This window comes from Crotalus tigris, unplaced genomic scaffold (assembly GCF_016545835.1).
Source record: "Crotalus tigris isolate CLP2741 ecotype Arizona unplaced genomic scaffold, ASM1654583v1 scf7180000024281.4978605, whole genome shotgun sequence".
Lineage (NCBI taxonomy): Eukaryota > Metazoa > Chordata > Lepidosauria > Squamata > Viperidae > Crotalus > Crotalus tigris.
The window spans coordinates 3,710,394-3,732,410 of record NW_024100453.1 but is presented as its reverse complement, the minus strand read 5'-3'; the positions used below and the strand labels follow the sequence as shown (position 1 = coordinate 3,732,410).

Sequence of the window (22,017 nt, the reverse complement as noted above, 5' to 3'; positions counted from 1 at the left end):
GGTGTGTGATCATAAGCTAGAATGCTCTGACCTATACAAAGGAGACAACCAGCATACTTTTTATTCACTTTTGAACATATCTGGCATGAGAGAAAGTATGCCTGGAATCTTGGAAGAAATCTTCTGTGCTTTTACCCTGTGCTGGCTGGGCAAATCCCAGCTTGTAACACAGAAAAAGAAATTCAAATGACAACTGAATAGCCCTATTCTTGCCCCTCAAAGTAAAAGCAGGCGGAAGGAATGCAGAATGTTTTCAAACCTGCATTGTTTGTCTTGTAATCATGGTGTTATAATCATAAAGCCTATTTCTATTCTGAGCTTCACCTGAATGGAAGTGTTTTCTATTTACTTTTGTAAAACTTCTGTCTGTTAACAAGGAATCATGAAAATAAGTTCAGAGTTCTTAAAGCTTTTTTGGATGCAAGATAAATTGTAAATGGTGCTTATTAATTAAATGTTGTGGGTTTTTTTAACTGAGGGAGTTTATATGTATGTGTGTGTATGTGTATATGTGTGTGTGTGTGTGTGTCTTTGGTTATTCGGGTTTTCTCCCGCGTCAAATTGGAAGTGTCTTGGCGACGTTTCGATGAAGTCTCATTCAATTTTCGTAGATTTTCACGAGTACAGGTATGTAGGTCTTGGTGTATTCGGGTCTTTTCCCGTGTAAGATCTTACACGGGAAAAGACCCGAATACGCCAAGACCTACATACATACATACATATCCTTGCTTTCAATGCGTGCATTTCAATTTTCTTTGCCACTTTTTGAAGGGCCTTGAAAATGCTCAGAGGCAGTATCTTCTTTGGGGGGATGAGATTAAAGGGAGAACAACATGTATGCAATTGGGAAAGCTAATCACTTAGTGATAGTTGGCCAAAGCGTCATTGTGATGTTTTTGAAACTGGATTGGCGGAGTGGAGGGAACTTATGCTTGAGAAAAAGGACACTGTAATACTATACTTATATATATATATAGGTAGATAGTTTTGAAAAAAAAAAGATTTACTTTTAATTGAAAAGTGCATGAATATAGTTAAGTTAGTTACTTCATATATAGTTAGTCCTTGACATATGATCATTCATTCAGTGGCCATTTGAAATTGTAATGGTGCTGAAGGAACGTTGTCCGTGGGGTCACGATGGGTCGGACACGACTTCTCAATTAACAACAACAACAATGGTGCTGAAAAAAAATTGCAACCCATGCCGGAAGCTATGGCCATTGTAGCACATCCACATCCACATGATCAAATCCCAGGCACTTGGTAGCTTGCCTGCACTTATAACTGCATTGCAGTTCCTCCACCAGCCTATTCCCTCCCCTTTGGCCACCGTACACAGCAGCACTTAAGCGATGGCAGGACTAGGCTGAAGTAGAGATCCAAGACCTTCAATATTGTACTCTCAGCCATCTGCCACCATCCCTAGGGCCCTATTTTAGTTCCAGCACCACTGTTGCAACTGAGAAATACCTAGTCAAATCCTACACCATGGACAGTTATGCCAGCACTACTACACAAAGCTCCGTTTTCTCCCAACACCCTGCACTCCACAGGCTTTGCTGTGCCCTACTGACTGTTGTGCTATTCTCCAAGCTGCGCTTACCATTCCTTCTCTAAGTTGCATGTCCCATTCTCAAGATCCTTTGGAAACCTGGTTTTCCACAGATATCATGAAAACAGGCACAAAATTTGGAGAACAGCAGGAACCCTGTTCTTGGCAGTGCTTCAGAAGACCATTCCTCAAATTGTGAATGCCACTTCTTCTCAAATTGTGAGCCTATTGTCATGAGATCTGGGTAAACTCTCACAGGACACGAGGAAGACCAGGCTTCTGGACGTTTGTAAGAATGGGATGCATGGCTTGGAGAAAGAATGGACACTTGGCTTGAAGAAGTAATGGGGCACATAGGTTGGAGAATGGGTTAAGGCAGCAAAGGTCAGTGAGGTGCAGCAGAGCTTGGGGAGTGGATAGTGACAGGACAATGGGCTTTGTACAGTGATGCTGACATGGCTGGCCGTGGTGTGAGCTTGGGGTGGCTTTTCTCAGGGGCAGTGATGTGGCACTGGGCCTGAACTAGAGGCCTGGGGACAGTGGCAGCTGATAGGCTTCTGATGACCCTGGGATCTTCAGCCCCAGCAGTGATACTGCCACCACTGTTGCCATGCAGGGCAGACAAAAGGGAACAGGTTAGGGAAGAGAAAGATGAGTGTGTGTGTGTGTGGGGGGGGGGTAACCTTCTGGGTTAGATGGGATGGCTGAGGCACCAGCTTCATGCTGCATTCCTGGCCCTGGTGGCTTGAGGCTTCCAGAGCCGGATGTGGCTTAGCGCTGCACTGCAGCATCCCATCAACTTGCTGGCCTCCCCCTCCCTCCTGTGTCACCTCTGCACTCCTACCCGGGACTCTCCACTTAACCACTCACAACTCTCTATTAACAATGGCAGCCTTATGATTGCATTGTTTAGTGACTGAAATTCTGATCCCAGTTAGTGACTGAAATTCTGATCCCAGGTGTGATCATGGGTCGAGGACTATGTGTAGACATAAGTTCCTGATAAAAAAAAAATTCTAAGCTGAAAACCACACTAGCTGTGAAGATAGTTGTATGTCAGGAAAATGGATTGGCCCAGGGCAAAAATGAGTAAGCTTTAACTTACCTGTTCTTATAAACAGATAATAGTAAATAATTTTGCATTTCTGTCTCAATCCAGTCTGCCTCAGGAGGCTGTTGTAATACAAGACAGAAAAATAATGCTGCTCTTAATTTTTAAACTTCTCTCTCAGTTAAATGTTTTACTTAAATTTCTCTGTACAGTTGTGCCCATTTTACTGGTAGAAATCCCATCACCTGGGATTTGGGTTCACATAGGTCTTCCTCCAGCTTCAGGTACATCTAATGCCACGTTTTTGATGTCTTTCTTCCAGATTTGCAATTGGTTCATCAATGCCAGGCGCAGACTTCTCCCTGACATGCTGCTAAAGGATGGCAAAGACCCAAACCAGTTCACTATTTCTCGCCGAGGCACCAAAGCCAGTGATGTAGCACTTTCCCGTGGAGCTGCTGCAGGTTCTGGACTCTTGATGGTGCCTCCTCCTGCTGCTGCTGCAGCCACTACATCCAAGGTCCTCTCCATGTCTGTGTGCCCCCCTGTGATCTGCCAGACTTCTCGGCCACTGGCTGGCAACTTGACTGTGATGACCAGCGACCTAGAGAAACGATCCATGCTCCAACGGATTGAACTGGAATCCCATACCAAGCAGTCACAGCTGAGTGCAACAGGCAACACGCTGGCTCTTCTCACCCGGGCAGATGCATCCAGTCCCACCAGTGGACTTTTCAACACGCCTCCTCCAACACCACCTGAGCTTTTTGGAGAGGACTTCAGCAGCTTCCAGTTGCTGGTAGAAGTGGCTCTGCAAAGAGCAGCTGAGCTTGACTCACAGAAGCTGAGTGGGCAACTGCCTCCATCACCACAGAGAGAATCTTCTCCTGCAAAAAACAAGTAACTTCCTGTAGCCTCTGGTTTCCTCTCAGAGACAGCCCTTTCTTTTTTCCAGAATTTCTTTTCTGTTGGCTTTTGCAGCGAGAGCTCCCATTAGAAGTTAATGCTGTGATACGGTCTCTTGTCAAACCAGGAACCGTTATGGTGGAAGCCTCCATTCTCCTTTATGCTGCCAGCTGACCTTGGAAACAAGGCACCCCCAACTTTATATAAACATTTCCCTCACAGGAGGGCACACACTACTTCATCCTTTGGGTTGGCATCAGGCTAAAGGCATCATATCTCTGAAGCCGCTTGGAAGAGATGGTCTATTCAGGGGTTCCTGGCTCCTGTTTTTGGAAGGGCCCCAAACTTGAACATCTTCTGAGAAGATGTAGTTGCTGGTTGATGTTTTTATAATGCTTGACTCTTTTTTTAAAAAAAAAATGTTGTGGAAGATTTAGACAATACTTCTTACCTTCTTCCCACCCCTCCCTTCTCCCCCAGATTTTCAAAGCTCACTGACATGGACTAGGACGAGAAAACAGTCCAAAGCAGTTTATCAGAAACAAATACTTTTTTTCCTTTTTGATAACTGAAGACAAGCAAAGAGCTATTTCACCACCCTTGGCTTTTTTTTTATGTATACAGAACATACTTTTAATTTCAATTTTCTTGGAGGGGACAGGGAAATGTTTCTGTTCCCCTCTCATTTTCTTTTAAAGTTGTATCATGTTGTAGCATATGGTTGAATTGGTGTGAATATGTGGCTGGTCCTTACATCACACCTGGTGGGAGTCTCCCATAACGAACAAATGAGTTGGCAGCCTTTAAAGATTGTGGCATTCTTTCTCTTGGACAGGAAGAGCAGATGAGCATCACCTTGTGAATACTGGTGCCAGTAAAAGAAACAAAAGCATAGGGTGCTTTAGATGATCTACTTTAGGTGCTGGCAGAAATTTAGCTGGTTTCTTCGATAACAGAGCATTCTTCTGTCTACTCCTTCTTCCATTTGTTCTGTTAAGTACAACACTAGAAGAGAAAGAGAGGACTATGCTGGCAGAAGGGTAGCCATAAACCATGGAGAGGGCATTAAATCAAAGGTGTGGAAGAAACTAAAAAACAAAATTTTTCAAATGTGAAGTTGCTTTAAACAACGCTTTCTCCTTTTTAATTTTGGACATGAACTGTATCTCTGTGTGACTTTGGGAATCTTGCAGCATCTCTGACAGGTGCGCTAACAAAACTACCTATACAAATCAACAAGAATTCATTTTGACTTGGGTATTTTTGTATCCTTGCTTTCATCATGCTGAATGTAGTTGCTCCTTTGCTGATGGAGCAAGGGTGCCCTCTCATGGCCAAGAAAGGAAGTCAAGCAGATCAGGGCTTCCATTCTACAGGCAATTCTGAATATCGCTCCCATGTGATGTTCATGTGTTCCATATGTCTATAGTCTTGATGGACCCAATAATAGTTTTATTATTCAAAATGAGAGAAAAGGGATACACTTTGGATTTAGGTGGAGGGAAATCAAGGCTTGTCTGTTGATCATTTAGAAGACAGACCATTTAGAAGAATGCATTCATCTTTTCATATCCTCTTTTGCCCTGAGTTCAAGACTTGCACAAGAATGGCATACCCTGGGTGGTAGAATCATCCACCTCTTTTTTGAATAGTGCTGTTTCACTGTAAATGTAAGTTAAATAGTGATCTATTATATACACCTATATATCTATCTTGAGAAACACTAATTTTAGAGGGTGTTAGCCTAATTATTATGTTGCATGAATAGTAAAGATAAAGCCCAGCAGAATACAACTTTTTGTCAGATATCTTTGAATCAGGCCTAGAAGCTGGTGATTGATTTCATGGTAGATTTTGAGAGGAGAATAAAGGGTCTGTAGGAAAATAAGAGCTCAAGTGGGAGGCCTTATGGCTTCTACCAATATTGAGTGCCTTCCCCCTCAACCTTCTTCCCTTCCCCTGGAAAGTGCTACTAAGAGAATTAGCATAAACCCACAATTGCTGCTGGACATAGCCTTGTCCATTCCCTTTTTGATGCTCTTTGACCCTTAGTCCAATGTCATTGATGGGATGTAGAGAACTGTGCCTAGAGAGTTGCCATTTCAATCCAAAGTCATCTTTAAAATAACCCAAAGGTGCTTCCCCCCCTTCTGTTAAAAAGCCCACAGAGCTGCCTTGGAAAAAGCTTAAGCTGTTCATTTATTGCTATTTTGTTTGAGGGCATTCATCAGTTTTGTATCCAGTTTTCATCCTAAGTTGAGTTCTGGATGGTGAATATATCAGTCTTTTGATCTCTTGTAAATCCTTTTAAAAGGAAACCACTCAAGGTTTTCTAGAATGTGCAGCAACATTTCATTTTTTTACTGCTTGGAATTGGGCATTATTTTAGTGTACTATTGAAATGGAAATTTCTTGAACAGATGTGTCCCAGGTCCCTAGTAACCTACTTGACTTTAATGGTACATATATCACTGATTTCCTTTAGAGTGGGACCAGTGTGATTAAAATAATACACAGGATATCTAATGTAGAAAGTGCCTAAGCAGATCTGAAACATTAGTATAAAAGAAAATTTAAAATCCAGTTCCTGCAATGCGCTGCTCTTTGATATACTGCTGTACTTTGTCCTAATGATGCAAAGATATTGTTTCAGGTGAGATGGGAACTTTGCAAGAGAGAAAATATTCTTTTGCTTGAACTTTATGGAGCAGAACTACTGTAAATAACTTTTGAATTTTTTTTAATCAATAAAGTTTTTTTAAAAAGATACCATGCCTGGCAAGTGCATCATCTTCAGTACTGAATTGGATGCTATGAAATTGGATGGTATGAAAAGATTTAATTTTAGCATCATTTTTCCTTTTTTATAATAGATCTTAAAGAGATAGAAGTACCATCATGATAAGATGCAGCAGGTTAAATCACAGCTGTGCTTTTGGGATGTATAAAATACTTGTGTTTCTCAAACTTCTTGTGGTTATGAGATTAATCTAGCTCAGTGTCACTGCAACTGCAAAAGCACTAGGGCTATCTACTCCACTCACCAAGTTCCAATTGCTCACAGACTGGGGAGATTCCTGTATTATAGGCAGAATGTAATAAAGTAGTTAGCTGGAACTCTGCATGTGTGGATCTAATTGTTTGTGCCTGACAATTAAAGAGTCAATGTCTTAGAAAACTTTCCTCTTTATAGCTAGGAGAAATAGACCTTTACAATCTGAGATTTCTGTGAAATTAGCCAGATAGGTAATTATTTTTCTGGAGAAGGCCAGTTCTCCAAAACAGGAACAAGTGTTGCTTCTTGTAACCACTTCATCCAATTTGCCCTAATCATTTCACTGTGAGGATAACTCATCCTACTTGACCTATTTTGTAGTGTAGTAAGAATTGAGAAAACATAACTGTAGACTTTGATGGGTGGAGTACATCTGGTGCTGCTCTCAAATGGGCATTGGAAAGATTAGTCAGTATTGTATAAGAGACTTCTTATCCAGACCAGCTGTTTCCAAATTGACTTTTAAATGACTTAATTTATTATGTGATTTCCCTGAGATTCCAGACAGCTCTGTCATCATTTGGTTAGTGATTAACATTTTCTCTCATGTTTTTTCTTAATGGGGATAATCATGTCACACAGGCAATCCCTGGAACAAAAATACACTTCTCACATAATGTACATGTTTCATCATACCTAATACGGTTTTTTTTAACTTGATATGATCTCATGAATCTTGGCATTAAAATTCTACTTAGAATAGTTTCTTTCATTACAACAAATTGATGTTGTTGATAATGCTTGAAGCACTCAAAAAGTAAATCTACAATGTGTTTCTAGTATTCTGGTGTAAAAATGCAGTAGAAAAAGTATATTTGTGTGAGGTTTGTAATTACTGTACTTTAAGAAAAGTGAATGGGTGGGCAAAAGAAAGGTTGTGTCCACATGTTATGATTGCTATAAATTACTCACTAGTATATAGGGGATATATAGGGATGGATTCAGAAGCAAATGAGAGTACTACATAGGCTGATCTACAAGCTACAAAATGAGAAAGCTCCCATGATGCAAAGTTATATCTAGAAATGGCCAAAATAAAAATTGGCTTTGTAATATTTCAAGAAGCCACTGTTGATTTTTCCGTTAGTAAGATAGGTAGCAGAACAAGGCATTCAAAATTCAAAAGGTTTTTTAAATCTCTCACAGAAAAACATCATTTATACAAAGAAGTTAACACCAGGATTTCCTGGGACAGAATTCTTTTGCAAAATTACTGTGCTTTGGTTAATTTACTTATAAGACACTAAAATCAGCCATTGGAAAAAAAAAAACTCTAAAAGAAATTTTCTTCTACCTTTAGCACACAAGAGACAAGCATAATTTAGCTCCATATATAAAGACTCTTAATATAAACCTTTTATTGCCTTCAGTTGATTAAGATTTCATCTTAATATGCATTCCAGTTGAGTTAGCTCAAGTTGCAATATTTAAGCTGCATTGCAATTAATCTTATTTAAAAGGTTTGCTCATATGAATGTGCTTTCTACCTACCATTTAATATTAAGATCATAGTGATCAGTATTTATCAGGAAGATTTCCCAGAAAATTATTTACCATCATGATTGGAGATAGGAAGGGTTTTAATGTTGGATAATATTCTGTGTACAAAAACACACAAAGGAAGAACTTACTTTTCTCTCCACTAACTAGCCATTTTACTAATTTATTGTACAGAATATAGATGGAATAACTTTTTAATCTATGAGAATGGGCAGCAGAGCCAAGTTACAGATTAAATCTATTGTTTATTCTCCAAGAGAACAAAAGATTCTTTGCTGAAGTCTTGGCATTCTAGGTCTAGGTCAGCAGCCTGTCTACATCTAGATTAGTGCTTTTCTACCTGTTACATCAGCTAGGACCTCTCCAAGATAATTGCTCTGCTTGCATCGGCTTTCCACCTCTGATTGACTTGATCATACATGCTAAAATTATTCAGAAAATTGTGAAAAAGCTGTAAATCAGGCGCATGCACACACACACACACATACACACACCCTACTCCAGCATTCTCCCTGATACCAGCAAGACAACCTACATCACATCCTATTTCTGGCTATAATGAGACTGGCTAATGAGCTGTGGTTCTGACTCAGCCTGACTCATTTTGGAAAGAATACCATTTGCAGGATTGATTCTAATGAGGCATCTGTAGAACCCTCACTAAAGTGTTAATGAACAATCCAGCTTTGCCAATCCTACCAAAATTTGGATGTTATTTGAGTCTTGTCCTTGTGACATTTTTTATCATACCTGAAAAATTTGCTGAAGTAACTTTAGGAGAGGGAGAAGGGCAGTGAGAGCCCAGCAAATTGAACTTTCTAACAGACTAGGGTTGAATGTGTTTTTAAATGAAGGAAGGATGTATAGAGTTGTTCACTGTCCTTTAGCCTGTCTTTTAGCCATCCTACAACATGCATACATTTAGCCTTCATGCCATTTATCTTCAGAGTAAGCATGCAAAGATAAGCAAAAATAAATGAAATGAGACAGGTAGAAGAGGAAAAAAAATCAATTTTAAGTCTAGTTAGTACCAAGAGCATTCGTGCTATTCAACGCCTTTCTATTCTGAAAACCTATTGTTCCAGAGCCACGCCTATACACCTCTTCGCATGATTTTTAAAGATTTTTCATCTACTCAATCCAGTCATAACTTTCTCAGTCTCCAGTTATCTTTTTTACTCTTCTCGTCTTTGTTTTACCTTCTTTGATAATAAAGAGCCATGGTTAGAATGCAATATTGCAGGCTGACTCTCCCACTGCCAAGGTTGGCTCAGCCTTCCATCCTTCCGAGGTCAGTAAAATGACCCAGATTGTTGGAGGCAATAGGCTGATACTTATACACCACTTAAGAGTGCTGTAAAGCACTGTGGAGCAGTATATAAGTGTAAGTACTATTGCTATTGACTTGTAGCCCTTATTTTCTTTCAAGACTTCAAGACTAACATAGTACTTCCTCTTTCCCCACAACTCCCATGGATTAATTTAGGCTGAGTGTGACTGGCCCAAGGTCATCCAGTGAATTTCTGTGGCTGAGGCTGAACTCCCCAATGCTAGGCCAGCGCTTTAACTACATAATCACACTGACTGTAACTTCATGCTGGTCACTCATGTTTGCAATCAGTGCATGTTCACTCCTGACCTTATTTTACCACAATAGAGATTTTTTTATTTTAAAACTCATTCCTTACTAATTTCAGAAGCCCTAATAAAGTTAAAATTAATCCCATACTTCCACAAAGAACTGTCTATCCAAAAGAAGAAAACTTTGCAGTTGGACATGAAAATATTTGACATTTCCCTATCTCCATGAAGATTCAGTTTGGCTTATTGCAGTGATGGCAAATCTTTTGGTCTTGAGATCTCAATTTATTATTTTTCCCCTCCCACCAATCTAGGCCACCCTGAACAGCAGCACTCGGTGGAAATGCTGAGGCAGGGCCTGAAGTATAGGCCTCAACTTCCACTAGCACCACAGCTGCTACTCAAAAAGGCTGTCTTGATTGTTTTCCAAGTCACAAATGGGCAATTGTCTCCAAGCCCCCCAATGCTTTACAGGCCCTTGCAGCAGTTTTAAGGCTGCTTCAGGACACATGAGGTTATAGATCTTGAAGCAGCTTTGAAGAATTGTGCTTCCCTGGCCTCTGGAGCCTCTAAAAAATGTGAAAGGACACCCTATTCTAGTGCAATTTTTAGAGACTCTGGGGCCTATGACAGTATTGACCTCTTCATGCAACTTACAGAGGCTGCATCAGAGCATACTTCATTCTCACATAGTCTGTAAAAATTGCATGAGAATGAGGCATTCTTCTGAGAATATTTGTTGGACTGAATACAGAATAACAGAGTTGGAAGGGGTGATGGTGAACGCAGTTATGTCACCCAAAAGGTGGCGTGTCAGCTTTGACAAGTGTGTCATAGGTTTGCCATCACTACCAGTGGTTAACCTGTTGGACCAGGAACAGTGAAATCAATGCAGTGGCAAACTACTTTTGAAAAAGCTGCCTAGAAAACTGCATAGATTTGTCCATGTAGTTGTCAGGAGTTGGGTCTGACTTGGAATAGTGTATGTGTACTTATCAACTATTTCCATGGCTTTTCAGAAGCCTCCTAACCCCAATGGTTACCATTGGTTTCACAGCATTTTTCCCCCTCTCATAAATTTCACTGAACACACATATTCAATACTGGAAGAGAAATTTAACCACCAGAGAAACGCATTCCAGAGAGTGAATAAAATTGAACGCTACCAGGGACAAACCAGCTCACTAATGGAATTAAGAGTTGGCCATGGGACTATTTTTGCATGGTAGACTATAACAATTTTATACAGCTCAAAACAGAAATCTAGATGTAGAAATCAACAGGTCTAGTAATCAATAGGACAATAAGAGTAATTTCCATTGTATATGTATATTTTGCTTCTTTTGGAAAGAACATCAATAGAACACTATTGCTAGTAGGTAGAAATGTATTTGTCATTGAACTCTACAAAGGATGGGAGTTGTATTTCAGGGAGATTTGGGCAGGGGGTTCTTCCCTAATTTAATTTTCTATCTATTGTACCAGAATGCAACACTATAATTTAAAAATCTTTCACTGTAATTTAAAAAGCCAATATATAAAGGGCACATTTCATTTAACCCATGTTTCTCTTTATACAGGAGTAATCTCTTCCGTCTGTATAATCTCATGCAATTGGTGAGTCAGAAAAGACATCTGAAGCCTAAATTAGCTCAATGAAAAAAAGACAGAATAGAGAGTTCTGTAAGAACAGAGCTTGAAATTCAAGTTTAACCTGATAAAGAGAATGTTGCCCATATGTCCCCAGATCTAAGATATTTGCTATTCTAGTTCAGAAGAAACATGAAAATAGAAAGAGATGGAATAAGCCACTCAACCCTGTGCTGGATCATTGGTACTATTCAATTTTATAGTAAGGGCTGAGAGAAAATACAATTCCATTTAATTGCTCAATACAGTTTCTTTGGGTCACTCATTCTAGCAAGAACATCACTATTTGAAGTAAATACTTTAAATATTTATTCAGGAAAGTTAATGGCAGAGATCAAATGGTCAAGATATAGATCTATTAACCAATTGACCTATTAGCTAACATTCAGCTGCTAATGATCTCAAAGGAATATAAAAAGAATGTAATTTTTTGATTGGGGAATATCTCATTTTGTGGCTAAGTTTCAAAGTTGGGGAAAACCACCATTGCTAGATCATCAGGCAATAAACAAACATGGATTTGGAAAATGCTCTTGCAATGCTTTTGTTCATTTATTAAAGATGAATTTGGTCATTCTAAGAGATGACAAAAGATATCCTAAATGTCTTGGATGTTTTCAAATACACTTTCCCTAATCTCGCCCATTTTACCTTTTATATCGGGTAGCTAATTCTAGAAAGTGGATCAGAGATCGCAAGGAGACAGGCATAGAAGCATCAAATAGATCCTTTTGTTTTACTATATTTTTATAATGGAAGCAAAACTCACATCACAAACTGTTGGGCCATGGGTCAGGTACAAGGCTTTAATTTCCTTTTTCCAAAAAAAAAAAAAAAAAAGAAAGAAAAGAAAAAGAACCAGCCAAGTCCATCATGAATACCAATCACAGTCCTAAGCAATCCTCTCCCTTCTTTTTTTTTTCCTGCCATAAAACTAAAAAATATCACTTAGGGGAACATATTACCATTGTTCATGGTTGGGAGGAAACGGGTCATCAAAGTAGTAGGTACATTGCTTTACAAATCACACAATTAGGTAAATACAACTAGGCAAGCATATATGGAGCACAGTTCCACCAAATGGATTTTTCAGAGCAATTTTAACCCCAGCTCTGCTTACATTCTCTGTTGAAAACCAATGAAACTGGATAGCATAATTGAAATGCAAGAAACAGGGAAACAAGCATAAGGCATCCTGCTCGTTCCACAGAATTATTGCTATTAAGAAATCAATTCACCTAAGCATTTGTAGCTCTACCACTAGATTTAAATCTATTGGGTATTTCCTTGAATCACACTGGAGAAAGGTCAGATTTGGCCAATTTTATAAATTTGGTCAGTTTCTAGCTGAACTAGATTATTAAATTTTAAGGGATCAGAACAAGATTCAGTGAATGCAATCAATTGGATCTACTTCCATTATATGAACGCAGATGTTTTAAAATTCCATTTAAGCCATCCCAAAACATTCAGGGCCCAGAAAGGCACAAATAAAATGTCCTCTAGATAGAGGTGTTTCTCACAGTGTGAAATTCAACTCCCAGAATTTTGGGTAGAGAATTCTGGGAGTTGAAGTCCATATGTTAAAATTGTCAAGGTTGAGAAACACTGCTTTAGATGCTTTGAAAAGCAGCTATGTCATTCCCAGACATGAGATTTGGATTACAGACAGGCACAGCATTATGGTGAACTATGAAGAGATAGGGCATTGGCTATCTTATCGCTAACATGGGTTTGTAGATAGAATAAGTTAGTTTTGTGAAGAATCCTCTGGTACAGTTTGAGGAGATACTGATGCAAAGGTGACCACAATATTTCAATTCCTTCAGCAAATGTGTCATTTCATGCAAGTGCCACCTATGGAAACTATTTTCAGTGCTCTTTTGAGGATCAAGTGGTTATTACCAAGTTGGCTTTTAAAACAAAACATTGGGGGGGAAAAGGTCAGTGCTGTGAGTTTGAAGCAAAGCTTCTGATGTTCCCTTGCTTTGAAAACCAGCTGACTGCTCTTGCTTTGATCTCACTCCCACCAAAGCCCATAATTACCTCCCAAGTGTAGTTAGCAACGCTGGAGGCATGCTGAAGACAAGTCCTTGTGTTCAGGACCCCAAGTGTTTTCCAGGACTGTTTCAAAACCCATGATCTTTACTATTTTTATTGCAACAAATTAATGATGCCAATTCACACAGGGGTACACATCAGCTAAAAATGCCCCTTTGTAAATACACCTAAGATGTAAAATGGACAAATATATTCTGTGTAAATAGCATGTTAAGTACATATACCAGAGAAAAGCATGTCTACCTTTTTTTAAGGTAATTGTGTAATTGTGGAAACAAACACTTCTCTAAAACCGGGAGACCTATTTTGCTGAATTACATACATTTAAGATTTAATCCCACTGACAAACTGCACGCCGAAACACATACCACTGAAACTGAGTCCATCAAACACCTGCCCTAATTACTGACACTGCTGCTTTTGGAAATGCAAGTAAAAAAAGTCACATTCCAAGCGTTTCAAATTTTAATAGGAAGAACTGTGAAAGTCAGCCACTTGTTTCAAAAGTTGATCAAGCACCCTCCATAATCAAAGTAAAGTTATTGGAGAGGGAGAGGAAAATAGAATAAATCAAGTCTCTTTTGAAGCCATACTCTATATGGTCAAGCTTTCACAGATTACAAAATTGTACATTAAGTGGGCAGGTAAAAATCTAACACTCCCTATGCATAGACACCATATACAGCATTCACTGACATGATTTTCATTAATATACCAGTAAAAAAAAATCTTTTGGGTTCTGGTCACCTTAGGCTATTCATTGAATACCTTTTCTCTGTCTCTTCAAATACAGTGCACAGCTTTCTGAGAAGTGCAGAAGTGGAAAAGAGGATGATGTGGAAGGCAGAGGAAAAACTTAGATTTGGCTGTTTGATTCCTGGCTTCATCGATTAGTTCAAAATAGGTGTGCAGAGGGAAAGAGGAAGGTCTAATGAAATTTCAGGATGGTTCCTCCAAAAATATGGGACAAAAAGGGCCAAAATGGCTGAGAGAATATGCAGGGTATATATTTTTGCACACACTTTTACACACATCTAGCTATAGTACATGTAAAAATATATGCTATACATACACCCATTCTCTTGGAGATGCTTTTTTAAAGACACCATCTGAATGTGTATATGTGTGATTAGCTATGTATGCATTGGTATGTATTAAATTTACATATCCTACTAAGTGTATTATGTGCATATGTACACATACATACAGGCGGGCAACTTGCCAACCATTTAATATCTACCTCATTTTTTTTCAGTACAAAAACCATTGTCTTTCACCATAGAACGTATTAAGTACAACTTTGAAAGAGTTTTCCCCCACCCTTTGTATAGCAGCTGGTTTCTTATACATTGATCCTTGCACACAAAATCACATATAAAAAATTGCAAAGGGGAAGAGAGTGCAGGAAAAAAGAAAAGCGTGTGCGGCAACATGTGAATCCACCTTGCTGTGTTTCTTTTGGGTGCCCTGGACGGGAAATCCTCTTTTTGCAGCACTATTCATGGGAGTGTGCAGACAAAACACTTCTCTTATTGCACATTTTTTTTTTTTTTGCTTCCAGGCTATTACAACAAAACACACTGTTTATATCTCACAGATTGTGCCCTCTGTTTACATCATTGGACTACAAGATATATTAACCCTAAAGCCTTACTGCCTCCTCCAACCCAATCCAGCCCTGGCCACCCACTCCCAACCCATCTATAAAGGAAATAATATGTAACAAAACCGAAGACTGCGCACTAGCAGAGTGCAAGAGTACACGCTGAATGGTGTTTTCTTCTGGAGCACTGAAGAAAAATTTACTTCTAACACAGTAAATGATGCCATGCAGAGAAAAGGATGGCAAAGAGGAGAACAACTATAAAATACAAGAAAAACAGTGAGGGTGGAGAGAAGGAGATTTTCTGGGGTAGAAGACAGAACGAATAGCCAAAGGATTTGGGGTGGAGAAAGCACAGCATGGCAAGTGCTGAAGGTGGGCAAGGGGAGTTTGTTTGTTTGTTTCAATTTAGTCCATTTCATGTAAACAAGCTAATAATTATCCTCAGATTGACAAGTAAAAAGGTTGCAGTTCCAAGTGTAAAGGACTGTGTTTCCAAGAGTTTTTTCAGCCACATCACAGCCAGCGTGAAAGATGGGGAGGAGAAAAACCAAAGCACAGAACCAGGAAAGGTCTAATTGGGAGCCCTTAGCAGGGTTGGCTCTGGTGTCTCTAGACCAAAGAAAGCACACTACTGTTTAGTGAACCCCTCCCCCTTTTTTTCCCCTCTTTTAATGGTGTGAAAAAAAAGTGTTTTCTTCCTCTTCCCTTTGCTCAAAGACGGGTCTGTGCCTCAGGAACGTAGATTTCAATGCTGTCCGCGCTCTCAGTGGCAGAGTTTTGTCGAACGGAGGCAGCGCGCTTGGCTGCCATGAGGCGTTTGCGAGCTTCCTGGCGCTGCTTGTCCACTGAGTCAGATGCCTTATCCCGGTTTAGCTGAGATTTCGGTTTAGCTGGCTTCTTTGGAACAGGAGGGGGTGGTTTCTTTTCTTCCTTTAGGGAGGAATAATAGCAAACATGTAGAAAAACAGAATTCATAGCTCTCAATATTACACAGCACAGACAGAAGTGGGTTTTTAAAAATGAAGTACAGTTGCTAGTGCATCTATGTATCAATAATCCCACTCCTGCCTCCTTTATTTTGCAGGTAGTTCTCGACTTATGACCACAATTGGGAACAGAATTTCCACTGCTTAAGCAGAGTGGTTGTTAAGTAAATTCACACCCGATTTATGATCTTTTTTGTCATGGTTGTTAAATGAACCACTGCAGCTGTTAAGTAAATCACATGGTCATTAAGAAAATCTGTTTTCTCTCATTGACTTTGCTTGTCAGAAGCCAGGCGAGAAGGTTGCAAATAGTGATCACATGACACTCCTCCCCCCATACTGCAACTGTTATACATACATGCCAGTTACCAGATAATCAAATTTTGATCCCCTAATTCCGGGGAAGCTACGACGGTCTTAAGCAGGGGGACTGCTCAGAGGTTGTTTTTTTTCAGTATCGCTGCAACTTTAAATGATTGCTAAAGAAATAGTTGTAAGTTGAAGATTACCTGTATTTCTTTTCCCTTATCTTTGGTGAGTTTTCATATACCAAATTTAAACTAAGGAATGCAAACCATTAATTAAAAAAGCTAACAGTTTTGCTTCCCCCCCCAAATTTAAATCTACTTTGCATGACTAGATTTTAATCTAAAATTGCTTTCAATGATTATGTGAGAAATATTTTTTTAAGGCAAAATAGAACAAAATTGTCAAAATCCCATCACTATTAGACTAATTTAAGGCAATAAAATTCAGGCTATATTTAATCAAATTTTAAATAAAATAACTCTCTTGAAGCTCCAGTTACATTATTCAAAGTGACAGAATCAGCATATAACATCATTTATAAGCATCAGAGTTAAATTTAATATAGTAATAGAGAGACACAATAATGGACAGGACTAAAGTTAAGATTCAAAAAGAGGATGTCTGACAAGGAATCATGGATTGTTCATATGCTATAATATCTTTTACTACAGATATACAAACTTAGGAACAGAGAATCAATAGTTTTTAAAAGTAACTCCTCCATATCAGAAGTGTTGGAAATTGCCATGGCTTTGAGACATGCCTTCTGGACAAAAGGAAACTTTGATTTGGACTGAACCACTCCCAGGAAACCTTGAATTGCTTCTAAGTCAGAAGAGTTATTTGTGAAAATCACCAGATTCCCAACAGAAAGGTTCTGGGTAGACTGGATGGGAAATGGAACGTTCAAAACTTCTCTGAAACATTCTGTTCTCAAAATGGAGAGCTTTGCACATCCATACCTTCAACTTTCTTTGCTCTTTGCTAGAGTTAAAATTGCAGTCAGGGATATCCACAGCGGGAATAAAAAAAAAATCAAGGTAGTGATGGTAACCATGTGTTCGTATAATCCAAATTGAATCAATTTTCCAAGACAAACTACCAATTTGTTATGACAATTTGAATTAAATCAGATGGAAGAGATTTACACTCAGGGAACACATCAAAGTATTTACAATATGCAACATGAGTACGAGCAAAGTAATTACACCAAAGTTGCTCCAAATTTTGCAAACTATCAGAATTATTTACACCTTTTTGGATACATTAATAAGGTAATATTGGAGGAATAATTGAAGTACTTCACATTTTATGTTAAACATTATTGTGAATAATCAAAATAACATAAGTGCTCTAAAGAAAACTTGTCAATTTCAAGTATAACAGGTGGATTTTACTTGGGAAAAATATATTTCAAAATAATGTGAGGGAAGGATTCCTAAACTCAAAATAATCATATGTGTGGCTGCTTTTGTAGACATGCTAACAGACAGTAGTGCAGCAAGTTATTTTGAACAATTCTTGCTGGCTCTTGAAAGAACTTCACAAGCTTTCAGTCCAGACAATGCACAATTTGAACTGTGTTGGTATGAAAACCTAAGTAGGATCAGATATGATTAGTATTTAGGTACGAGATTTCCAAGAAATACTAGATCTGTAGGCTAAGTTGAGAGTTGATTATATCTTTGCACTGTTGCCAAAAACCCCATGGACATGTCCATGAAGTCAACTGCAATGAAGCTTGATATGTGTGTGTATGTGTGTGTGTGTGTGTGTGTGTGTGTGTGTGTGTGTGTGTGTATATATATATATATTATATATATATAGATATATATATATAGACACACACACACATATCAAGCTTCATTGCAGTTGACTTCATGGATATATATATATATATATATATATATATATATAATAATATATATATATATATATATATGTAGGTCTTTGGTTGTTCGGGTGTTCTCCCCGCGTAAAATTGGAAGTGTCTTGGCGACGTTTCGACGAAGTCCCATTCGTCATCTTCAGGCTGGTGTTTTCAGCTTCGTGCTTCGAGCGGCAAAACCGAACAACCAAAGACCTACATACAAACACCCGCGAAAACCTCAGAAAACAAATATATATATATATATATATATATATATATATATATTGGTTTGGTTCGGGTTTTCTCCGCGTAAAATTGGAAGTGTCTTGGCAACGTTTCGACGAAGTCACATTCGTCATCTTCAGGCTGGTGTTTTTAGCTTCTTGCTTTGAGCAGCAAAATCGTCGAAACGTTGCCAAGACACTTCCAATTTTACGCGGGAGAAAACCCGAACAACCAAAGACCTATATACAAATACCCGCGAAAACCTCAGAAAACATATATATATATATATATATATATATATATATATATATATATAATATATATATATATATATATATATATATATATATATATAAAGTTCTACACTGTCTAGTGCCTATTTTTGCTCCTAAATCAATCTGTCAAGGTTTGGAGGTAATCTTTGGAAGATAATCTTTGGAAAGAGTCCTTCTCTATCCAACGTAAAGCAAAGGAAGTGGTGCCCCATTTATGGAATTGCCATTACAGAGATGTTTGCCTTGCCCCAATATGCTATTTTCTCAGTAACAACTGGGTTTTTTTACTATAATTTTTTAAATATACAATCATTTTAACAAATTGTAAAATATCATATTATATAGAGATTTGCACAGGATATTTGGAAGCATGGCAGTACAGGCAATAAGATGTTTAACATGGACAAGAAAGATTCTATATAAATCCACAAAAATTGCATCATCTATACTGCCGGAGTTTGGCTTTGGTGTTCTTGATGCTTACCTTCTTCTCCAACGGCTCTGTCACCTGCCAACCGTTAGCTTTTAGGTGGTACAGCTCATCAAATTTCATGCTGATGTCTTCAATGGACAGCTGTAAGAGATCCCAAAACCCTGCAAGGTCCTGTGCTGTGGGCCTAGGATTGGAATTGGGGTTCTGCAGTGAACAAATAAGGTAGATGAAGTTCCCCTAAAATGTTGCAGTTCATTTAGAATTAAAAAATGAATTGAACTTGACTAGAATTGCAGATAGTTTTAAAGTTCATGCTAACAGTAATGAACAAATCCAAGTTCAGGTCCGTTTTTATGCATGATTTGAATGCAAGTAGCATGTGCAATTTGGTGAAATGGACTTTATTTCTTTTATATCAATGTTTCACTACATAACAGAGTAGGCTGTTATTATTGTCAATACTATTTGTTGACTGTTCCTGCATTTGCCAAGCAAAGAAATTTCTCAAGAGCAATAGGGCAATTGCATTGTAGTCTATTCTGAACAAGAATCAAGGTCTATTCCTTAGCGTCAAAGATAACTATTCATAGCAAAGAATCTAATACAATACTTATCTTCAATTTCTTACTCCCAAATCTTCAGGAGAATCAAAGGCAATCTTTACAGCACCTTGAATTGCACCCAGAGGCAAACTGGTAACCCATGCAGCACACAGAGCAGAAGTGTGATGTGTGTCCTCCTAGAGGCATACTAACCACCTGTGCTGTTATATTTTGCATCCACTGAAGCCTCAGGATACTTTTCAAGGGGAGCCCCATGTGGAGCACACTGCAGTAGTCCATTTGGGAGGTGACCAGGGCATGAGTAACTGTGAGCAGCCTCATGATCCAGGAATGGGTGGAACTGCTGCGCTACATAAAGTTGTACAAAGGTCCTCTTAGCCACAACTGCCACCTGCTCCTTAAGCAATAATCATAAATCCAGACGGACCCCCAGATTATGCACTGGATCTACCACCCTATCCACACCAAAGATAGTAAAGTCCCAGATCCAGAAAGACCTAAGACCACTCGGTCTTGCCCCCTATCTTGCTCATTTCAGAGAATATTCAAAAGTGCAAGCAATGCCATTTCTGTCCCATGCACAGAGTTCAATACTGACTGAAAGGGGTCCAGATAATTTGCTTCATCCAGAATCTGTTAAAACTGCTGCATAACCTTCCCTGAAATAGGGAGGTTCTTGAGGAGAGATGAACCAATACTTCCTTGGTTCATTCATCTAGTTAGAATAATGAATTCACCACCAATCCACATGTCATCTGCCAGGCAGTCTTAGCCAATCAGCAGAGACATGAATCTAATGAGCTAGTAGCTGAGCTCATAGTCATAAGGATCCTGTCCACTTCTGAATGCCCAGTCCACTAAACCATTCCCTATAACAGGGCAAGCTTTTGCCCCAGGCATATCCATAAGGACCTGCACCAAAGCTAGTGTCTAACTGGGAATGAATTCAAGTAATTTTGTCTGACTGATGCTCTGAAAATTTCTCTGCACAATGAATCTCTTGAGTTCTCTCCACCCAGAAGAGCCTGAGTCACCCACTGGGCAGCAACCCACAGATGCAATAAGGACAGAGATGTATTGTCTGCCACAAGGTAAGACTCCTATTTGGTTGAGTTCAGTCTTTGTTGACCTCCAGTTGTGCTTTAGATATCTCTTCTCCCATTTCTTCTTCCTTAGCTGTTCCATAAACCATGGAAAGTAGCAGAAACCATGAGAAAGGAGAGGTCACATGGGCACATGCTGATTCAAGTTCATAGCCGCCCTCTTGTACCAAGTGGTAATTAAGGTCTCAGTCGGATTATGAAACAGACCATCACAAACAATCCTGGTTCCCTCTGCAACTCTTCTGGATCCATTCATTGTCAGGGGTGGTCCAATATTATCTGCACTCTCTCTGAATCCAATTAAATAACCACCCCAAAGTGGAGATGGGTGGTGTAAGACTATATGCCATGCTGGAGTAGTGAGTTTGATACAAATAACAGAGATTTGCACACTCACCAAGTTTTGGTCACAGAGGCCACGGAATTGCTGGAATTTCTGTGACATTAGTAATTGTGCACTGCCCACTGCACTGAGGACTTTGCCTAAGACTGAATAGGAGAGAAAGAAAGACAGAAAAACAGTCAAGCAAGATAAATAATTCAAAAACAGAAAATTCCAGGAGAGTTAAGGTAAAAAGACCTCTTTTGACCTTTCTGCATATGTCACAAGTTCCGACTAATGAAGCACTTCCCCCCTTCCAAGAACAGAACTCTTTCTCACACTCAGAGCCATTAAAGGCAAGCCATTACAAATGATTTCTGGTTTCTTTGTCAGTGCATGATGTTTGGTTATCCCATGTTCTTTCTACTGCCAACATTTGTACTGCCTGTACAGAAATGGCAGGCAGTCACACTGCTGCATGACACTTTGTTTATGATAGCAGGCCAGTGAAGTCTTTAGGGGAGGCAGAGAAAATTGATTTCCAGTGCTATTTCCCCCTCAACTCTTTTCACAGTATTCGTAGCTACAAAGTGAACATTCAAGAATCCAACTTTCTAAGCACAGGTTTGTGGCCCAGGACTTCTAATCACCGTAGGTTTGTCAACTCTGATGTGTGGATAGAGTCCAACAGCCTATATTCCCTAACAAGTGAAAAATTTAGAAATTGGTTTGTTGCCAAAAAGAGATTTAGAACTTCCTGCCCTACTCTCTTCCTAACCACACAGAAAAAAAGATTCCTATTTAAAACTCCACGTACTGTACATTTAACTTTCTTCAGAATTATAGAGTGCTGATGGCACCATGGCATCTTTCTAAATGAAAGAAAGATGCAATATTTCCCTCCAGGGTATCAGAGAAAACAAAGAAGTGGCACACCACCTCAATTGGAACAACTGTTTTCTGCAT

The 22,017-nt window shown here is 39.0% G+C and overlaps 2 protein-coding genes across 9 annotated transcripts in view; one reads left to right on the top strand and one right to left on the bottom strand.

The window, feature by feature from the left end:
- TGIF2 (TGFB induced factor homeobox 2) overlaps window positions 1–14,087 on the top strand; it is a 34,322-nt gene extending 20,235 nt beyond the window's left edge. For all 3 annotated transcript variants that reach the window (XM_039323724.1, XM_039323722.1, XM_039323723.1), the window contains exon 3: window positions 2,929–14,087. In XM_039323724.1, the coding sequence (XP_039179658.1) occupies window positions 2,929–3,510 (582 nt within the window). In that variant the 3' untranslated portion in view covers window positions 3,511–14,087. The remainder of the gene's footprint in view (window positions 1–2,928) is intronic.
- Window positions 12,021–22,017, bottom strand: part of DLGAP4 (DLG associated protein 4) — a 392,903-nt gene continuing 382,906 nt past the window's right edge. For 4 of the 6 annotated variants that reach the window (XM_039323720.1, XM_039323719.1, XM_039323718.1 and 1 more), the window contains 3 exons: window positions 21,127–21,218; window positions 19,115–19,267; window positions 12,021–15,895 (listed from right to left, as the gene is read on the bottom strand). In XM_039323720.1, the coding sequence (XP_039179654.1) occupies window positions 15,677–15,895; window positions 19,115–19,267; window positions 21,127–21,218 (464 nt within the window). In that variant the 3' untranslated portion in view covers window positions 12,021–15,676. The remainder of the gene's footprint in view (window positions 15,896–19,114; window positions 19,268–21,126; window positions 21,219–22,017) is intronic. The other 2 variants (XM_039323717.1, XM_039323716.1) reach the window with 1 other exon arrangement.